Source organism: Meles meles, chromosome 20 (genome assembly GCF_922984935.1).
Source record: "Meles meles chromosome 20, mMelMel3.1 paternal haplotype, whole genome shotgun sequence".
Classification (NCBI taxonomy): domain Eukaryota; kingdom Metazoa; phylum Chordata; class Mammalia; order Carnivora; family Mustelidae; genus Meles; species Meles meles.
Genome location: NC_060085.1, coordinates 15,337,904 through 15,354,389, shown reverse-complemented (window position 1 = coordinate 15,354,389; position 16,486 = coordinate 15,337,904). Strand labels below are relative to the sequence as shown.

Here is a 16,486-nt window from a genome sequence, read left to right as displayed (position 1 = left end):
GAGTGAGTGAGCACAAGCAGGGGAGCAGCAGGCAGAGGGAGAAGCAGGCTCTCCACCGAGCAGGGACTCTGGGACTGTGACCTGAGCCAAAGGCAGCCGCTTAACTGACTGAGCCCCCCAGGCACCCTTAGTGGGTATTGTTTTAATTAATTTTTCTTTCCTTTTTCTAATCTTTTGAGTTGCAGCTTTTCTCCTTGAGGTTACTGTCATGGCTTACATGGACAGATACTCATTTACACTGATGATTTACACTGACACAGTTTGAAAGCACCTGTATGCAGAAGTAAATCCTCTGGGCTATGATTCATATATTTATGCACGTACATGTACACAGATGCCACTGGCTCCAATTTGCTGGTCATTTAATTAGACAACTAGTTAGTCATGCACCTCTGGATGAATGAGACTAGGTCATGATTTCCTTTTGAGCTCCCGTCTTGAGGTCTCTGAATGGTGTGGCTTTTCCTGGGTCTCTTCTCTGCAGCAGTTTGTTGAAGAAAGGGCCTCTGTCTTTCTTGAGAGTTTGGTAGCCCTAAAATGGCCTGGTGGCCTTTGGGAGAGATTTCTTAGCAGAAGTTCCTGTTTCTAGAACATGTTTCTGTGAGGCCAGGCATGTTCCAAGGAGCTGGGGTCATGACAGCAAACTAGATGGTGATGGTCTTTAATGAGCAGGGTATTTTCACACAACGATAATGGAGACTGACCTGCAGCTTCAGGGCCGTGGGTAGAAGTCGGCCTCTACCTGCCTGATGGCACATCCTCTCTTCCTTGTTGGGAGAGTCTCAGAGGCAGGAATGGCTTGGTGCCCCAGGCCAGAGAGAAGCTGTGTTGGAGCTGAGTGGGTGAGGGGAGCAAGCAGCAGTGGAGGATGCCAGGGAGCTTCTCAGGGTCAGGTTCTGAAGGACGTGGGGCACTTGGGTTTTCTTGGGAGAGTCAGGCCACCTCCCATTCTTGCCTCTCACCATCCTTCAGTGTTTCCCTGGACCTCCTCCTGGTCGTCCCACTGTCCTGGTCTCCCTCACCTCCATGCCACCGCCTCACACCGCCCAGCCCCCTCTCGCATGTACAGGTGCCCCTTCTTCCATCAGGCCTCTCCCAACCTGTCTGTCATCTCCTTTGCCGCGCAGGGCCCCCCCAGGAACTCAGAAACCCCACTCCTGTTCCTATTGCCTTGGTTGAAGTGTTCTTTAATAGGCCAGGGAACCTGGTCTTCCTCCTCTGTGAAGGTTTGCCTGAACTCCTTTGCTCCCAAAATCCAGCACAGCACCCATAGCCTGTGTTCTTGCCACATTTGCCATGTCTCTGGGGTGGCGTTCTCAGAGTTAGAGGGGTCTGCCTCGCCAGTATGTTGATCTTCCCTTGGGAATGGATCACTCTTCTCTAAAACATGGTCCTGCTCCTCATTTAGTGTCTCCGTATCCCCTTGATGGGAGCTCGTGGAGTGAGCCTTTGTACTGCACACAGGACTTTCCCTCAGTTTCGTATCTCCAGGACCCAAGAATCTTCCACAGGGTCTTTCCAGGTGATAGTACCATCTCTACCCTGACACTGAAGACAATAATGATGCACAGAGACACAGGAATCCTGCAAACATGGGGAAGGAAATAGGTTTACTCCCTGAGATGGTCACTTCTGGACTGTTCTTATAGAACCCCAGAGCTTGGATCTGAGATTGGAGCATCCCAGGGATGTGCCAGAGCTTCTGGCAGTGACCCGGGCTCAGTCTGCTCTGGCCTTGAGGAGGGTTTGGCTCACCATCACCCAGTACCAGTGGGAGATACAAGCAAGATGAAGTTCTGGGAAAAAGAAAGGGAAAATAAAGCAGACATACAAAATTTTGTCTGTTTGTCAACAGACAAAATTACTCCATCACGTTGGTATAAAAGTTTCTACGTGTGTCTGTGTTGGCTTCTCTGTGGACAGGTGACAAACCAGATGTCGCCTTTTGAGGAGTCCTGATCTAGATTGGAACTGAACTAAACAAGCTAAAATCCTTTGTACTGCACCCACAGAAGAAGGGAGAAGGATCAAGAGGGGGCCCCGAGGAAAGGGCATTTGAGGGCGGTGACACAACAGTGTTGGCCTACCTGGTCCTGCACGCCTACAGGCTCTTCCTCAGATGCATTGTAGGCTCCATGATGTGCCCATTCTGGAGCAGGGATCGTTAGACCATAGTGTTGGGAACAGAACCCAGCTGCTCATTTGTTTACTCTCGTCTGGGGCTGTTTTGGTGCTACAGCAGTGACTGGGCAGTAGTGACAGGAGACCTCAGGGCCCCCAAAGCCCAAAAGAGTCACTCTCTAGCTCTTTATAGTTTATGGATCTTGGTGGGAGAGACTCTGCCTCCAGAGCCAGGACCAGGAAAGTGGGTGAGGGAGGGCAGTTCCAGAAGGGCGGGGCTGGCAGGGGTTTTCCAAGCTGTGGGAGGGAAGAACTGTAATGGGCTGCCGGTGGGGATGCTGGGGGCATTGCTGGGGCCCCCAGCCTGGGGCTTGAGGGGGTGTTCCCAGCAGCAGCAGCAGCTCCTATCCCCAGGCTCAGACCCCTTACCACCACCAACTGCCACTGACCTGGTCTGGATCAGTCCGGTTTCCGTGACAGGGCGGGAAGGTGCCAATCCTCTGATCTCTGCAGCCAGAGCCAGCCGAGGGGGGTGCGTAGTTTACTGGCTCCCCAGGTGAGTGTGGAGTTAGTTTGGGAAACCACTGGCCTATCAGGTGAAATTATCCTGATTAAGAAAAGACTCCTGGGTCCCGTGTACACACTCCATTGGTGTCCATCCTCAGGGAAGGATGTGGGGGAGACCCAAGAGATAGAAGCAACAGAAAGAACAACCACAAGCCATTGAGAACTTCCCTATAGCTGGAGTTGTTTGGGTTGTTTTGTTTTGTTCCTTAAATAATTGGGTCCAGGTACAGAAGGTTATTTACCACCTGCCACCCCTTTCCATGTTCTCCAGCATCAGAGGCCTTGCGTGAGGGAGGAAACATTCTCACAAAAGATGGCACTGGTTGCTGGGATGAGTACTTTGCCAGAATTGCTTGTAAAATTCCCTTATTACCTTTGCTTCTTTCACTGCACGAGAAGTTGGGGCCAGGGGAGCTGAACTCAAGCCCGAGAATGAGGATGGGAGCGCTAACCTCAGCACAGGTCTCAGTGACCACACTGGGTCCGCCCCAGAGGCCCTGTTCCTGCCAAGCTGTAGTGTCAGGAGACCACCCCAGTCCCCGCTGCTTCCTGGGGGCGGCAGCAACCACTTGTCACCCCAGTGCCCCCGCTTAGGCCCAGCACTTAGCAAGGGATCCAAAAGCATCACAAGGTTTCTGGAAGCAGGAAGTCCCCAAGCTTTTCTTCCTAATAATTATCCTCACCCATGACCGCAGAGACACTGATACTGCCAATTCCAGACCAGTGCTGCAGGCAGATGGATATGGGAGGTGATATGACCGGATGAGGGTGACTCTGGGTGCTCAGCATGTTCTCAAGACTCTGGGGCTCTAAAGACCCTAACCTGGAGGTCCCAGCAGCAGGCTCGGACTTTCTGTTTTCAGAAAGCAGTTCGGTTGCCACCTGTCAGTTGGATTCAGTGCGTCCTTCCATTCCGGGTTGTCTCAGCTTCATCCGTCTGGGCAGTGTGTGCTGGAGACCCCACTGTGTGGATGAGGGGGGCAGGCTTCTGAGGGCGTAGAGCCCTGCCCGTTGAGGGCAGCAGGGAAGAAGGGAGGTCAGTGTTTTGCTGAGTCCTGCACCCCGGCAGGCTCCAGGTCAGGCCTGTCCTGTACCATCCCATCCCGTCAGGCGCTCAGGGCACCTCCGTTCTCAGCTGGGAGCTGCAGCCCGCAGGGTGACACATTCGCAGCCACGTGGTCAGGCCGGTTAGGGGCATCTGAGGTCTCTGCGGCTCAACTCATGGATTAGACTTCCTCCCATGTGAGTGTGGGCCCCTGTGACGGCTCTGCCCAGCCTCCCACCTGCGCACAGGAGGAAGCTGGAACATGGTCTTACTGCCAAGCAGGAGCACTCATGAATGGGCAAAAGGATAGGCAAGCAGTATAGGGGGAGTCAGCGTGAAGGAGGCTTCCCCTCTGAGCCTTCCATCTCCCCCCGTGGCCATGTCTTTTTTCCGTTAAGGAGAGAAAAACAAAAGCAACCAATCATGTTCCCTCCCGTCTTAATCTGCTTGGGGATTCCTAAACAATAAACATTTATTTTCTTCTAGTTCTGGAGGCTAGAAGTCCAAGATCAAGGTGCCTGGTGATTCGGTTCCTAGTGAGGGCCATTTCCAGCCTTGCAGACAGCCACCTTCTTGCCTTGCCCTCACACCGAGCTTGGGGGAATGGGAGGGCTCCCCTCTTCTCCTTGGAAGGCCACAGTCCCAGGATGAGGGCCCCAGCCTGACAAGCTCGTTCCGTCTTAATCACCTCCTCCCGACTTGTCTCCAGATGCAGTCACACTGGAGTTAGGGCTACAGTGGGTGAACTAGGGGGACACAGTTCAGTCCCTAGCAGTTCATTTTTCTCTTTAAAAAACAAACGTAGTGTGTTGATATTCACAATTTCCTTTCATTGTTTGATTCACCAGGCTTTTTATCACCTTCAGTAAGTTGGGAACAGAAGGAACTCTGGCAGTTGGCCTGGGGTGTGGGTTGGTGGTGGTGGTGGGAGGGTGCTTTATTTGAGATCCTACCTCCTCCTTTAAGTGCCTTGAGCAGATAGTGTCCCTGAGCTGAGCTCCTGGTCCCCGAGGCCTCCCAGTCACCAGTTGAGGGCCCCTGAGGGTGCTGAGGAGCACATCTGAGATGCTGTGGAACAGCCTACCAGAAATGAGCTTGTCGTAATTGGTGGTAATGAGTATCTAATGACCATGATTGGGCCAGTTACAGTGCCTGGGAGGACAGGGGCTTGGTGCTGAGGGAGAGACTGAGCTGTGCTGCAGGGCATTGGCGGAGGGTAAAGCGCACTTTGCAAGCAGGTAAAGTGACATCCAAACGTGTGCTCTTTGCAGCCACGTTCGCAGCTGTAACTGGTAGGGACCAAAGCATGGGGTCACTTTTTTTTTAAGTTTTGCTTTTACTCATGTATGTACATTTGCAAAAATGTCTAGTTGTAAAGCACGAAAGCATGTAGGGCGTGATTGCTTTTCATAACAGCACCCCAAGGCCTCTGCCTGGCTAACACCACAGGGCTCGGGGTACAACAGGCATGTTGTCTCCTTATTTGTGGACATCTGCATGGTTTCGGATTTTTGGTTTTTGTTTTTTGAAGTGAAATGGAAGTTTATTAAGTGAAGGTGAGAACAGAAAGGAAGGGGAAAAAGCTCTCTAGAGTGAGAGGGGTCCCAAGTGGGCTGCCTCCAGTTTTTCAAAATCAGTATGGGTAGTGTGCATCCTGTAAATATGGCATCTGTCGGGCTCAGTGTTCCTGTAGGACAGATTCTCAGAACAATAATTTGGATATCAAAGGATATGTACTTTTTCATGGTTAATCAGCATTTCAAATCTCACCTCCAAGAAAGGCTGAACCAGTACATGCCTGTAGACAGAGATGAGGAAAGGCTTGGGTATTCTCTGTGATTTGAGAATTTTCATTTGTGAAAGGCAAGTTCCATGGTTGTTTTTTGTTTGTTTGTTTGTTTGTTTGGTGTATTTCTAAAAATCTTCAACGCTGGGTGTTATACTCAGCTCGCGATAGGCTCCTAGATGCCTGCTCTTGGATAAAAAGAACACAAGAAAGACTGCCCCATGCCCTGCAGCCGGCCAGAGTTACACACACACACAGGTGGCACACACAGACACACTTAACCTCGTGTGCACCCACACTTCTGCGTGCACACACATGCCTTCACTGAGCCCTGTGTTCCAACCTTCACCACTCCTTTCCCTAATTCAACTGAAGCCGTGATGGAAAGTGAGGCGGTAGCCTCTCTGCCCCTGGGCATCAGAGCATGCTGGGGACCCTCTGGGAAGCAACTGGGTCCTGTGTGCTGCTCTTGGCCCACTCCTGATCCCCCTCCTGGACCGTAGGCACTCAGGGCACAGCTGCAGAATAAGCCTGATCCAGGAGCAGGGTGTCTTCCATGCTGTCAAAGGGCCATATGCACGGCCCAGCAGAGGGAAATTTCATGACGGTGAGTTTGGCAGGATGTCAGGCAAGTCCCTGAGTGCCAGGTCTCAGACTCTAGGTTTTAGTTGAGGGTGCCAAGAAGTTGTTGAAGTCTTTGAACAGGACTAGAATGATGCACACAGTGTTGGAAGGTAGTCAGCTTGCAGGTGTGAATGATGGATGGGGCAGAGAGGGATTTCCTCCAAGGATCATGGAGGGCAGGGGAGGGGTGAGCTCACAGGACCCAGGAATGGCATTAAGGGAGAGGATGGATGGTGAATTGATTGAGGAGATAGAATCAATAGGATTTGAAAACAGAGGGACCTGAGCAGGAGGGCGTCCATTATCTACTCTGGGTGAAGGGAGATTAGGGGAGCCAGGGCCTGTACCAAGACCAGGTGGTGCAGGTTAACACTAGAGCCGACTTAGGGCCCATCCGGGAGCCCCCAGCCGCTTAGCTGAGCTGGCGTACGCGAGGATGGGGGCTATGTGCAGCCCTGGGAGCCCCACCCTGGTTGAGCACGAGAACTAAGATTCACTTCCCGGGTCCTTAGGGATCACGTAAGGTTGTGAGAGATTGTGGGGAACTGGTGGAGGATGGCCCTCTCCCTCAGCTCTTTCAGAAAGCACCTCCCTGTGACCCAGCAGGACTGAGTCTCCCCACACATGAGGAAAATCCCTACAAGGATAGCTTTTGAGCTCCTTCAGTTTTCACAAGTAAATTTGGGACGGAAAGGCCAATCCTTTATGCAGGGAACAGGAAAGGGACAAGCAATACCTAAATATCTCTGCTAGGGCTCCACTTCTTTTTTATTTGTGCATTTAAGTCCATTAGTAGCCGAGAGTATTAAAGGAGCCTGTTCCCAAGAAAACACTTCAAACTTTGTTGTTCTGAGAGGTCAGAAAGAGATGGACGTCATCACCTCCTTCCCCATCCCCTGCCTCCTTCCGCTCAGGGTCACCCCTTTCCCCAGTGACCGTCCACCTGTATCTTTCTCTGTAGCCACAGACCCTTCTGTCACTGAAGAAGCAAACAAAATTCAGCTCCTGCAAGGTCACCCTCAGAGCTGAGCCTCGTTCGGCAACCCCTGCAGCAGCCTTTTCCTCCCTGCACTGCCTGGCTCCCATGGTCCCCTGGAGCTTTCTAGTGACAGAAGTCACTAGAAGTCACTTTCTACTCTGCCAGACCCTGCAGCTGCCTTTACAGAGGTTGACGCCAGTCCCCTAATGGCTAAGCCCACGCTTCACCCTGTGACTACTGGTTCTTCCTGGACCCACCTGATCATTCTTTCACTGCCTTCTTTGCCTGTCCCCTAGAGCTGTGGGCACAGGTGGCTACGTACAGATGTCCCAAACACACCACATGCAGATGACACGTGAATATCCATCTCCCACCCAAACTGGTGCGTCCATCCCCAACTCCCAGTAAGCAGCTACCTCGCATCTGTGATAGGCTGTGTCAGGCCGGGTCAGCCTTTCCTGCCGCTGAGCCCACTGTGCTTGGGAGAATGTGGTGCCATGGTGTTGCCCACTTGAACCTGGGAGTTGCCCTGGCCTCTTTCTCTCACACCCATATCCCGTGGTCAAGGATCCTGGGGACTCTCCCTCGGGCTGCCTTGCAGCTGCCCTGTGTCCACCTGGACAGGGGCAGCTCTCCCCATTGCCTCCCCTGCCCCCAGCAGGTCCCCCCTCTCAGCCCAACTGAGGCCCAGCCTCCCAAGTCTTAGGGCCAAATGTCTTGTTTCTCTGTTTGTTTGTTTTTTTAATCTTTTTTTAAAAAAGATTTTATTTATTTATTTGACAGAGAGAGAGAGACAATGAGAGAGAGAACACAAGCAGGGGGAATGGGAGAGGAAGAAGCAGGCTTCTGGCTGAGCAGAGAGCCCGATGCCATGCTGGATCCCAGGACCCTGAGATCATGACCTAAGCCAAAGGCAGCTGCTTAAAGACTGAGCCACCCAGGCGCCCCATTGTTTCTCTGTTTTAAGTCTCTAAGTGGATTAGTTCATCTTTTCTGGTACTCTCTGGATCAAGCTTTTCCTTTCTGACTTTTTTTTTAAAAGATTTTGTTTATTTATTTATTTATTTGAGAGAGAGAGAGAGAGCATGGGAATGGGGAGGGTCAGGGGGAGATACAGACTCCCCGCTCAGCGGGGAGCCCAATGTGGGGCTTGATCTTGGGACTCCAGGATCATGACCTGAGCTGAAGGCAGACACTTAGCCGAGTGAGCCACCCAGGTGCCCCCCTCTCTGTCTTTATAGCAACAGGTTCCCCCTCCGCGACATACATTGTCACAACAGATGCACAACAACACAGCCCTGCACAGACACCAGGCTGCCGTTCACCTTCATGTCCACACCTGTGCTTGTGTGAGCATCTGGAAATGTGCCCTCCCCTCCCTTCTGGACGCATGGTTCAGGGCTTCGGGTGCCACCCCAAACCTGCCCCGCCCAGGCCTCCCCTGGGTGCCCAGCTGTGGACTGTAAGTTCTGCCCACACGGCTACGCTGAGCAGTGGCCTGTGTGTGCTCCCTGGACTGCCCTCCTGTGTGGCACCTGGACCACTGTCAACGTGGGTAACTCAGTGTCTCTTAACGGATTAAAGGAAGCCTTTCTTTCCCCTCAGGGGTTCGGATATGGTGCCAGCGCTAATAATCTGTTGTGGTTGTTCGCTCAGACAGCGGACACTGATCTGGTCCCATCTCTCCTATCTAGTGTTAAGCATCCATGGCATTCAGGAGGAAGGTCCCCCCAGTGCTCAGCTCATGAGGTTGGATAACATGCTGCTGGCCGAGGGTGTATCCAGGCCGGAGAGGCGAGGAAGAGGAGGATCGGCGGCAGCGGCGAGCACAGCAACACCAGGTGGCTGTCCAAATGACAATAGCCTTGAGCACTCTGACTACAGGGCCAAGCTGTCCCAGATCCGACAGATTTACCACTCTGAGCTAGAGAAATATGAACAGGTGATCTTTCTGCATGGAAGAGTTTCTGTCATGTGAACGCGCATTTGTCAAAGCAAAACGTGGACTGCTAACCACCTCTCTTTTGTGGCACAGACCAGGGAGTAGATGCACTTGGTCTCACGGCAGAGGTGGCCGATTTTGTTGGAAACCCTTTGCTTCTCAGTAGCCAGCCTGTGTGGGAGCTGCAGGGGGTGGCAGGTGGCTGGTCCCGCGTGGAGCCCCGAGCCAGCTTGCTGGGTAGTCACAGGCTGGCACGTGTGTCCCCACCCCAGGCCTGCTGTGAGTTCACCACGCACGTCACCAACCTCCTCCGGGAGCAGAGCAGGATGAGACCTGTCTCGCCCAAGGAGATTGAGCGCATGGTCGGTGTCATCCACGGCAAGTTCAATGCCATCCAGATGCAGCTGAAGCAGAGCACCTGTGAGGCTGTGATGACCCTGCGTTCACGGTTCCTCGATGCCAGGTCAGGCCCTACATGCTGTCCATGTCCCTGGGGTTGGCTCTTAAGAAGAACTGAATTGCTGCTGATTTGGGTTTAAGTTCTGGGGGCCTCTCAGCTTGTCCCAGGGCTCTGGCTGTGGCCAGGGGTGCAGCCCTTACACAGCCTCTTGGAAGGCGATCAGAAGTGCTGACCTTGGGGTCCCTGGGTGGCTCAGTGGGTTCAGCATCTGCCTTTGGCTCAGGTCATGATCTCAGGCTCCTGGGATCAAGCGCCACATTGGGCTCCCTGCTTATCAGGGAATCTGTTTCTCTCTCTCTCCCTCTGCCCCTCCCCCTGCTCATGCGCGCGCGCTCTCTCTCAAATAAATGAAATTTAAAAAAAAAAAGAAAGTGCTGACCTCTAGGAAATCACAACAGAGACACAGGGGCGTCCCTAGAGGCCAGGGTGTGCACTGGCTGAGGCTGAGCAGATGGGTCTTTGCAGGCGCAAGCGGAGGAACTTCAGCAAGCAGGCCACGGAAGTGCTGAATGAGTATTTTTACTCCCATCTGAGCAACCCTTACCCCAGTGAAGAAGCCAAAGAAGAGCTGGCCAGGAAGGGCGGCATCACAGTCTCCCAGGTGATGGGCCTCCCTGCACCTAGGCGGGGGAGAAGGTCATGTCCAGTGAGGCCACCCAGGGAAGCTCATTAACCGTGGGGCAGAGTGCGAGGCCCCTGAAGGCGGCACCAGTGGAGTAGAGAGTGAGGCCCTCGGGACCCAGTACCACGCTTGTATCACAGAGATGTCGTGCTGTGTGGAAGGGAGCTGAGCGTGTGTTAGCACAGGAGAGGAAGAACAACGTGGAGCAAAATGAGGACTTCACATGACAGCCCAGCTCTCATGCCGGAGCGCCAGTTCCACTGTGCTGGGAGAAGTTAGGGTGCCTGCGTGCTTGGCTGTTTCTCCGGCACTCCAGACGTGTGGCCAGGGTGGTGCGATATCGGGCTACATCTGCCTCCATGTGGGGAGCGGGGGTACAGCCTGGAGATGAGACCTGGACAGCCTTGGGAGGCCCTGGTGATCTGGCCCTCAGTGGACCTGGAGCCAAGGGAGGGGGAGCTGAGGGGAAAACCCAAAAAACATCTCAGAAGGTTTTAAAGTTGGAATGGTGAGTACAGGCAGCTCAGGAGGCAGGATCAGGCCATACCCCAACCCCCCACTCCCGCCCGCCCCTGACGTCTGGTCTGGCAGGGGCTGACTGCGTGAATGCTAGCTCACTGATCATCACCACGCTGTGCGCTTGAGGGCGCTGGGTTTTCAGCCCAGTTTGGCGACCTCTAGAGCCTGTGCCCTTAGCCAGAACTCTCTGTCCCAGCCCTGGCCAAATCCAGCTGCAATTTAGTGACAGAGGCATGCAGGAGGCCTACAGGGGCGCCCAGGCAGCAGGACCTTCCCTGTGTCCCAGTCACATCTGACTTCCTTCACCCTTGCACTGCTCTGGCATCCTTGGCACCAAGGCCGGCGCTGAAGCCAGGGGTGCACCTCTGGGGCTTCAAGACCCCCAAGAAGCGTGAGGCGCGGCAGCTTGATTGCCACCTTGAGCAGCTGTCTGAAGAGCAGCCCGATTCGGTTCCAGCTCCAGCACCTCTGGAAAGCAGATGGGTGTTGGGTCTAGACTTCATCTGAGGAGACAGTCAGTTGCCAACAAATCTGAGAGGATATCTGAGAGCCTGGGTGATGCCCGCACCTGCTTGAGGTGCTGTGTTGGGGTGCTCTCCATGGAGAGGGCAGATGCTGGCCCAGGACCAGCTCTCCTCTAGCCCCCAAACCCCGATCTGCCCAGAACAGGGCCAGCCTTCCCGCCTTGCCCACACAGGCAGCTTGCTCTCTGCCCCCCGAAAATGCCAGTTGAGTTAACATGGAAAACTGCCTGCTGCTGTTCCTCTGCAAACTCAGTTCCCCAGAGATGTTCCAGCACATTCCTTGTAGGTGGAGGGAACCAAGTGCTGCTCTGGCTGCCCTCACACCCCTGGGGCAGTGGGAGGAGACACGGTGAAGGGCAGGGAACCGCACAGGACTTTTCCCTTTCATGGCTAACATGGAGAGGATAATGTGGAGTGCTTGGGTAGGGACATTAAAGAAATACATTTTTAAAAGAGAAAAGGTCATTGAAACCCTCCACTGTTTATTTCTGTTTATTAAACCACACATACTTCACTGAAGGGCCCCAGGCCTTACTTTGGGGTATTTAAGTGTTTCCAGCCTTGCTGCTCTTTACAGGAAGGTGCTGGCCCAGGGGCTCACTAATTCTGCCCCCAGGGGAATTTTCATTGTCACAACCCTTGGGTGGGTGGTTTGCTGCTGGCATCTGGTGGGTGGAGGCCAGGGGAGCACCCCACAGCGCTCAGGACAGCCCCACTGCAGAGAATGTCCCCAGGGAGGAGTCCTGGCCTGGTACTGGTGCAGGTTTGGGGTCAGCTAGGTTCGGCCCACTTGGCCCTGGGGCTCCTGCACCTGCAGAGCCTGCTGGCTTGTAGGATGGCTGTGACCGTAGCTGTCCCCAGCTGCTGCGAGGACTGATGGGGCTCATCTCAGCGCTCAGCTCCTCCCCACTGTCATGTCGGTTAGCCATCCCCTGAGAAGCTGTGGATCCGACGTGGTCTTTCCTTAGACTGAATTCCCAGGAATGGGGTTGCTGGGTCCCCGGGGCTGGGTGGCTCCCTGGCTCTCACTTTCCGGAAAGAACAATCCAGAATTTAGCCTGTTCCTGGCCCTGCAGGGAGTGGATGCTCGGCTCTCCATGTGTCAGACATGCTGTTTCCTTCCAGCTCCTTCCCATCCTCATTCCAGCAGCACCTGGTAGGACAGGCCAGCTCAGGGTGACCTCCCCCCACCGTGACCATTTCCCTGGTCCCCTCATTCAGTCAGCACCAGCTTCTTGGTCCGAGCCTCTCACCTGGTCCTGGGGCTGCATGTTGCCCCTCAGAGACATTCCTCCTGGCTGTGGGAGCATGGGCACCTCAGAGAGAACCCACCATACGTTCACGTTATCTCATACTGGGTCAGCTTTTCCAGCGATGTCTTTCTTTCTGTGTCCATAGGTCTCCAACTGGTTCGGCAACAAAAGAATCCGATATAAAAAGAATATGGGGAAGTTTCAAGAAGAGGCTACCATTTATACGACTAAAATGGCAGTCGACACCACCAAAGTCGGGGGTCTGGGGGGCCAAGCTAGCTGCCCATCAACACCCAGCTCGGGTGAGTGAGGACCAGCCAGGGACTGTCCTTTGTGGATGGCTACGCCCGCTGAGCTGCACAGGAAGGGGCTGAGGGAGACCTTCTCTCTGGAGCCGAGGCCAATGGGAACCGCATTCCTGGCTGAGGGGCTTGTAGATCCCACCTGAGGAGCCTCTGTAACTTTTGGGGCTGGAACACTTGTCCTGACACCTCACATCCCTTCTAGGTTCCTCTGGTCCCTTCCCGCTGACCAGTGCCGGGGATGCACTTATCACCCTGCAGACCCTGACCTCTCTCTGCCCCGCCCCTGCGGGAGGCGGTTTACAGTCCCAGGTGAGTCTCAGGGCACAATCCGAGGATGCCCTTGGGGTCCCTGACTCAGTGTTGGAGCAGAGATGCAGAACCCAGATGGGTGGTGGGTCCTGGGAATGGGCCATCTTGCCAGCCAACTCTCAACCTCCACAAGGCTCCCTCAGAGGTCCCAGCAATGAGGAGACCACTGGGCGTTTGGTCCCTTGTCCTGATGACATCAGGTTGGCAGAACAGCCTCAGGGGTACAGCTCTGTGGGGCCCACTCTGCAAAGACCTGTGCCCTTCACTTCCAATCCCAGGACTCAGTAACTCCCAGTAGCTGCCGAGTGGTGTGCCCGAGGCAAGGGCTGTCGCTTGTGGCCGTTGGGAACGAGCCCTCCCTCCCAGTGGGCTGTACCCTGGGGGGTGGGAGGGGACAGGCATCCGAGGCCCTGGCCATTGGAACGTGGAGCCCTACTAGGCTCATACTCTCTACCACATCAGTGCCTTGGCCTTGCCAGCCTGCCCAGCATCCCGCTGTCTGTCGCCAGGGCTTCTGAAGTGATGCAGGGGTTGGACACCCCCGGTGCCATTTGACAGGACCTGGTGCAGGCGAGAGCTGTCCCATCACCATGGTAACCCCACAGCCCACCATGAGCCCCTGGGAGGAGCAGGGAGCTCTGGCACCACCAGGTGGCCCAGCCTCATCTTGCTCTGTGCTTTCCTGGGGCTCCGTGTCTCGGGTGTGATGGGTGTGAGAGTGGGGAGCTGATAGACTCCGCCCATCCTTTCCCCTAGAACCAGCCCCAGGAGATCTGGAGCTGCCTAAGTCCCGATGTGGTTTCCCTGGACCATGAGGCAGGGTCCTGTCCATCCCACAGAGTAAGTGGCAATGTCCTTGGTCTGGTGTGGACACTCTGCCAGTTCTGGGGGTGCACAGATGCTCTTTCAAGAGAGCCGAACCCGAGGGGTAAGGCTGCCCAGCCAGAAGCTTTTGCCTCCAGCCTATGACCTGAGGAACATCTGGACTGCCCTTTGGCTGGGCACTAGCCTGCCAGCCCTCAGTCCTGCGGATGGACCCGTCTCCTCACCACTCATGGCCTCCTCCCCGGGACATAGCACTGTGGGTGTCCATTGAGGGCAGGGTGTCCCCTGAGGCCAGTGCTCATCCCAGCTGCTCCCGGATGGAGGCCAGGCACCCCCATGTCACGGGATGAGGCAGCCCCCTCAGGAGTCCAGCAGTCTGTCCATCCGTTCACCTGACACTGGCATATAAGCACCCACGCCGTGACCGTGCAGGAGGACATGTGGCGAGGAGAGAACTGAGGCAGGGAGGGCGGAAGGGCAGGGTCTCAGCCTGGTGGGGTCAGGTGAGGTAGAGGGCAAGAGAAAATGCTAGAGAGAGGAAGAGGAGGGGTGTGGTCGCCTGCTGAGTCAGGAGAGAGGATTGAGCCCTCAGGGTCACTTGGAGGGTGTGGCATCTGCACACCTGGGAGCATTTGGCTCGGATGGAAGCCACCCCCGCTGGAGCGAGTGTTGGGAAGAGGAGTGGCCCTGCCCTCCTGGGCTGCAAACAGGCCTCTCCATGGAGCAGACCGCCGGTGGAGCCCTTTTCAGTGGTGTTTTCCATTGCGGGGGGCGGTGGGGGGGCATGTCCTGTGGACAAACATCCCAAGGCCGGGTGTACCCGCTCCTGTCCCTGCACCACAGACAGAGCCCTGTGCCGGGGTGGCTGCTACCCTTCTGGCTGCCCAGCCAGACCAGTGTCCGGCTGGGTTCCTGCGCCCTTCCGGCTTACTGCCTCTGGCCTCTATGGTTCAGGGACTGTCACCGGCTCCCGGCCGGGTTGGATCTGTTTCCCCTCAGAACATGTGGAAGCCTCGGCTGTGCCACAATGCCACATCAGTCCTTGACCGAAGCCCTGGAGGGTGTGGAGGCCCTTCCCGTTGGGGAAGCACGTCCACCACAGGGCTCAGGTGGCGAGGCCAACTGTGACCCAGCAGGGCCCCTCGGTCCCTCTGCTGGCTCCTGCCTCCTCTTCTGGGTTCTTCTCGGGGGTGTGGGGGTAGGACGGGCCATCGGTGGCCTTCTGATGCTCAGTCTCTGTCTTTCCAGGCCCAGGGTAGCTGGCAGGGAGCCGCCCCCACAGTGTCCACCGCTTCGCCTGCTGGAGACCTCAACAGCGTCAACTCAGATGCATCTAATTAAGTTTTGGGGACCGGGTGGCTGGCCATGGTTCACGGGCACTCGAGTCTTTACTGCCCGTGCTGCTGATTACCTCAAAAACCCAGAACTGCAGCAGGCGACAGGCGCCATCCTTTGCTTGCCACCTGGGATCTGAAATGGGCTGAGATGCTGCTCATTTTCTCAATTCACTTTGGTTTTTTAATAGTAATTTTATGCTAAGACTGTGAATTGTTTCTTCTAGGGCTTGTCACAAATTCTCTCATTAAAATTTTGGACTTATTTTCATGTTGATATTGTTCACCCCAGATTTGTTCCCAGCGGTGGCCATGCCGGGCGGGCCGAGCGGCGCAGGGTTGGTGTCGTGGTTCTGTCAGCTCCTGGGTCCCTTCGCACACCGGCTCCCCAGATGCTGCCTTCCCCGCTCTCTTCTGTCATCTCATTCCATGTGCTCCCGATTTCCGTCTGCTGTGCGCTCCGAACTTTGCTGGGGATTGGGTTTGTACTTTTTCCTGTTAATGTAAGTTCTACCATTCTCTGCTGACATCCTGCCCAGGATTTTCTTCCAGTGAGTGAAGCACCAAGGCAGGAGGCGCTCGGTCTCGGCGCTGAACATTTAGCTGGTTCCCATTTTGCGGCTGTGCGCCCACAACGCCACTCAGCTCGGTGTCTGTCGCTGGCTGGGTCTGCTCTGGGGCCAGCTGGGGACCAGCCCTGCACTGCCTGCTGTGGGCATTCCCCCTCACAAAGCTTGGCTTGGGTTTTCTATCATTTGTGGCTAGAAGGTGGCAGCTGACTCACTCCCCTGCCCGAGGTGCTGGTCCTCAGGTCCAGCTCGCCTGCCTCCTGGCTGCCTGCAGCCCCACTGACAGACCAGGGCCCTGCTCTAATGCAGTTACATTCCAGAGAGAAAGAGAATAAACATGACCAGAGGTCTGCGGGTGGGCTCAGGGCCAGTCTCTAGGAGAAGGTGCCTTTTCCCCTTTTCTTTTTTTTCCTCCTTTTCTCCCTCTCTTCCTTTTTTCTCTCTTCTCTTCTCTTCCCTCCCTCCTTCCCTTTCTTTTCTTTTCTCCCTCCATCCCTTCTTTCTTTCCTTTTTTCCTCTCTTCTCTTTCTTCTCTTCTCTTCCCTCCTTCCCTCCCTCCCTCTTTCTTCCTTCCTTCCTTCCTCCTTCCTTCCTGAGAGCACAAGTGGACAGGGAGGCCAGAGCAGACTCCCTGCTGAGCAGGGAGCCCAACTTGGCCTCAATCCCAGGACTCTGGGATCATGACCTAAGCCAAAGGCAGAT

At 55.0% G+C, this 16,486-nt stretch overlaps 1 protein-coding gene across 2 annotated transcripts in view; it reads left to right on the top strand.

Moving 5' to 3' along the window:
- The window catches only part of PBX4 (PBX homeobox 4), a 37,102-nt gene extending 21,636 nt beyond the window's left edge, over nt 1-15,466 (top strand). Inside the window, exons 3-9 of one of the 2 annotated variants that reach the window (XM_045992227.1) lie at nt 8,817-9,064; nt 9,337-9,527; nt 9,990-10,125; nt 12,588-12,744; nt 12,950-13,056; nt 13,813-13,896; nt 15,130-15,466. In XM_045992227.1, the coding sequence (XP_045848183.1) occupies nt 8,817-9,064; nt 9,337-9,527; nt 9,990-10,125; nt 12,588-12,744; nt 12,950-13,056; nt 13,813-13,896; nt 15,130-15,222 (1,016 nt within the window). In that variant the 3' untranslated portion in view covers nt 15,223-15,466. The remainder of the gene's footprint in view (nt 1-8,816; nt 9,065-9,336; nt 9,528-9,989; nt 10,126-12,587; nt 12,745-12,949; nt 13,057-13,812; nt 13,897-15,129) is intronic. The other variant, XM_045992228.1, reaches the window with a different exon arrangement.
- Nucleotides 15,467-16,486: the final 1,020 nt, after the last annotated feature.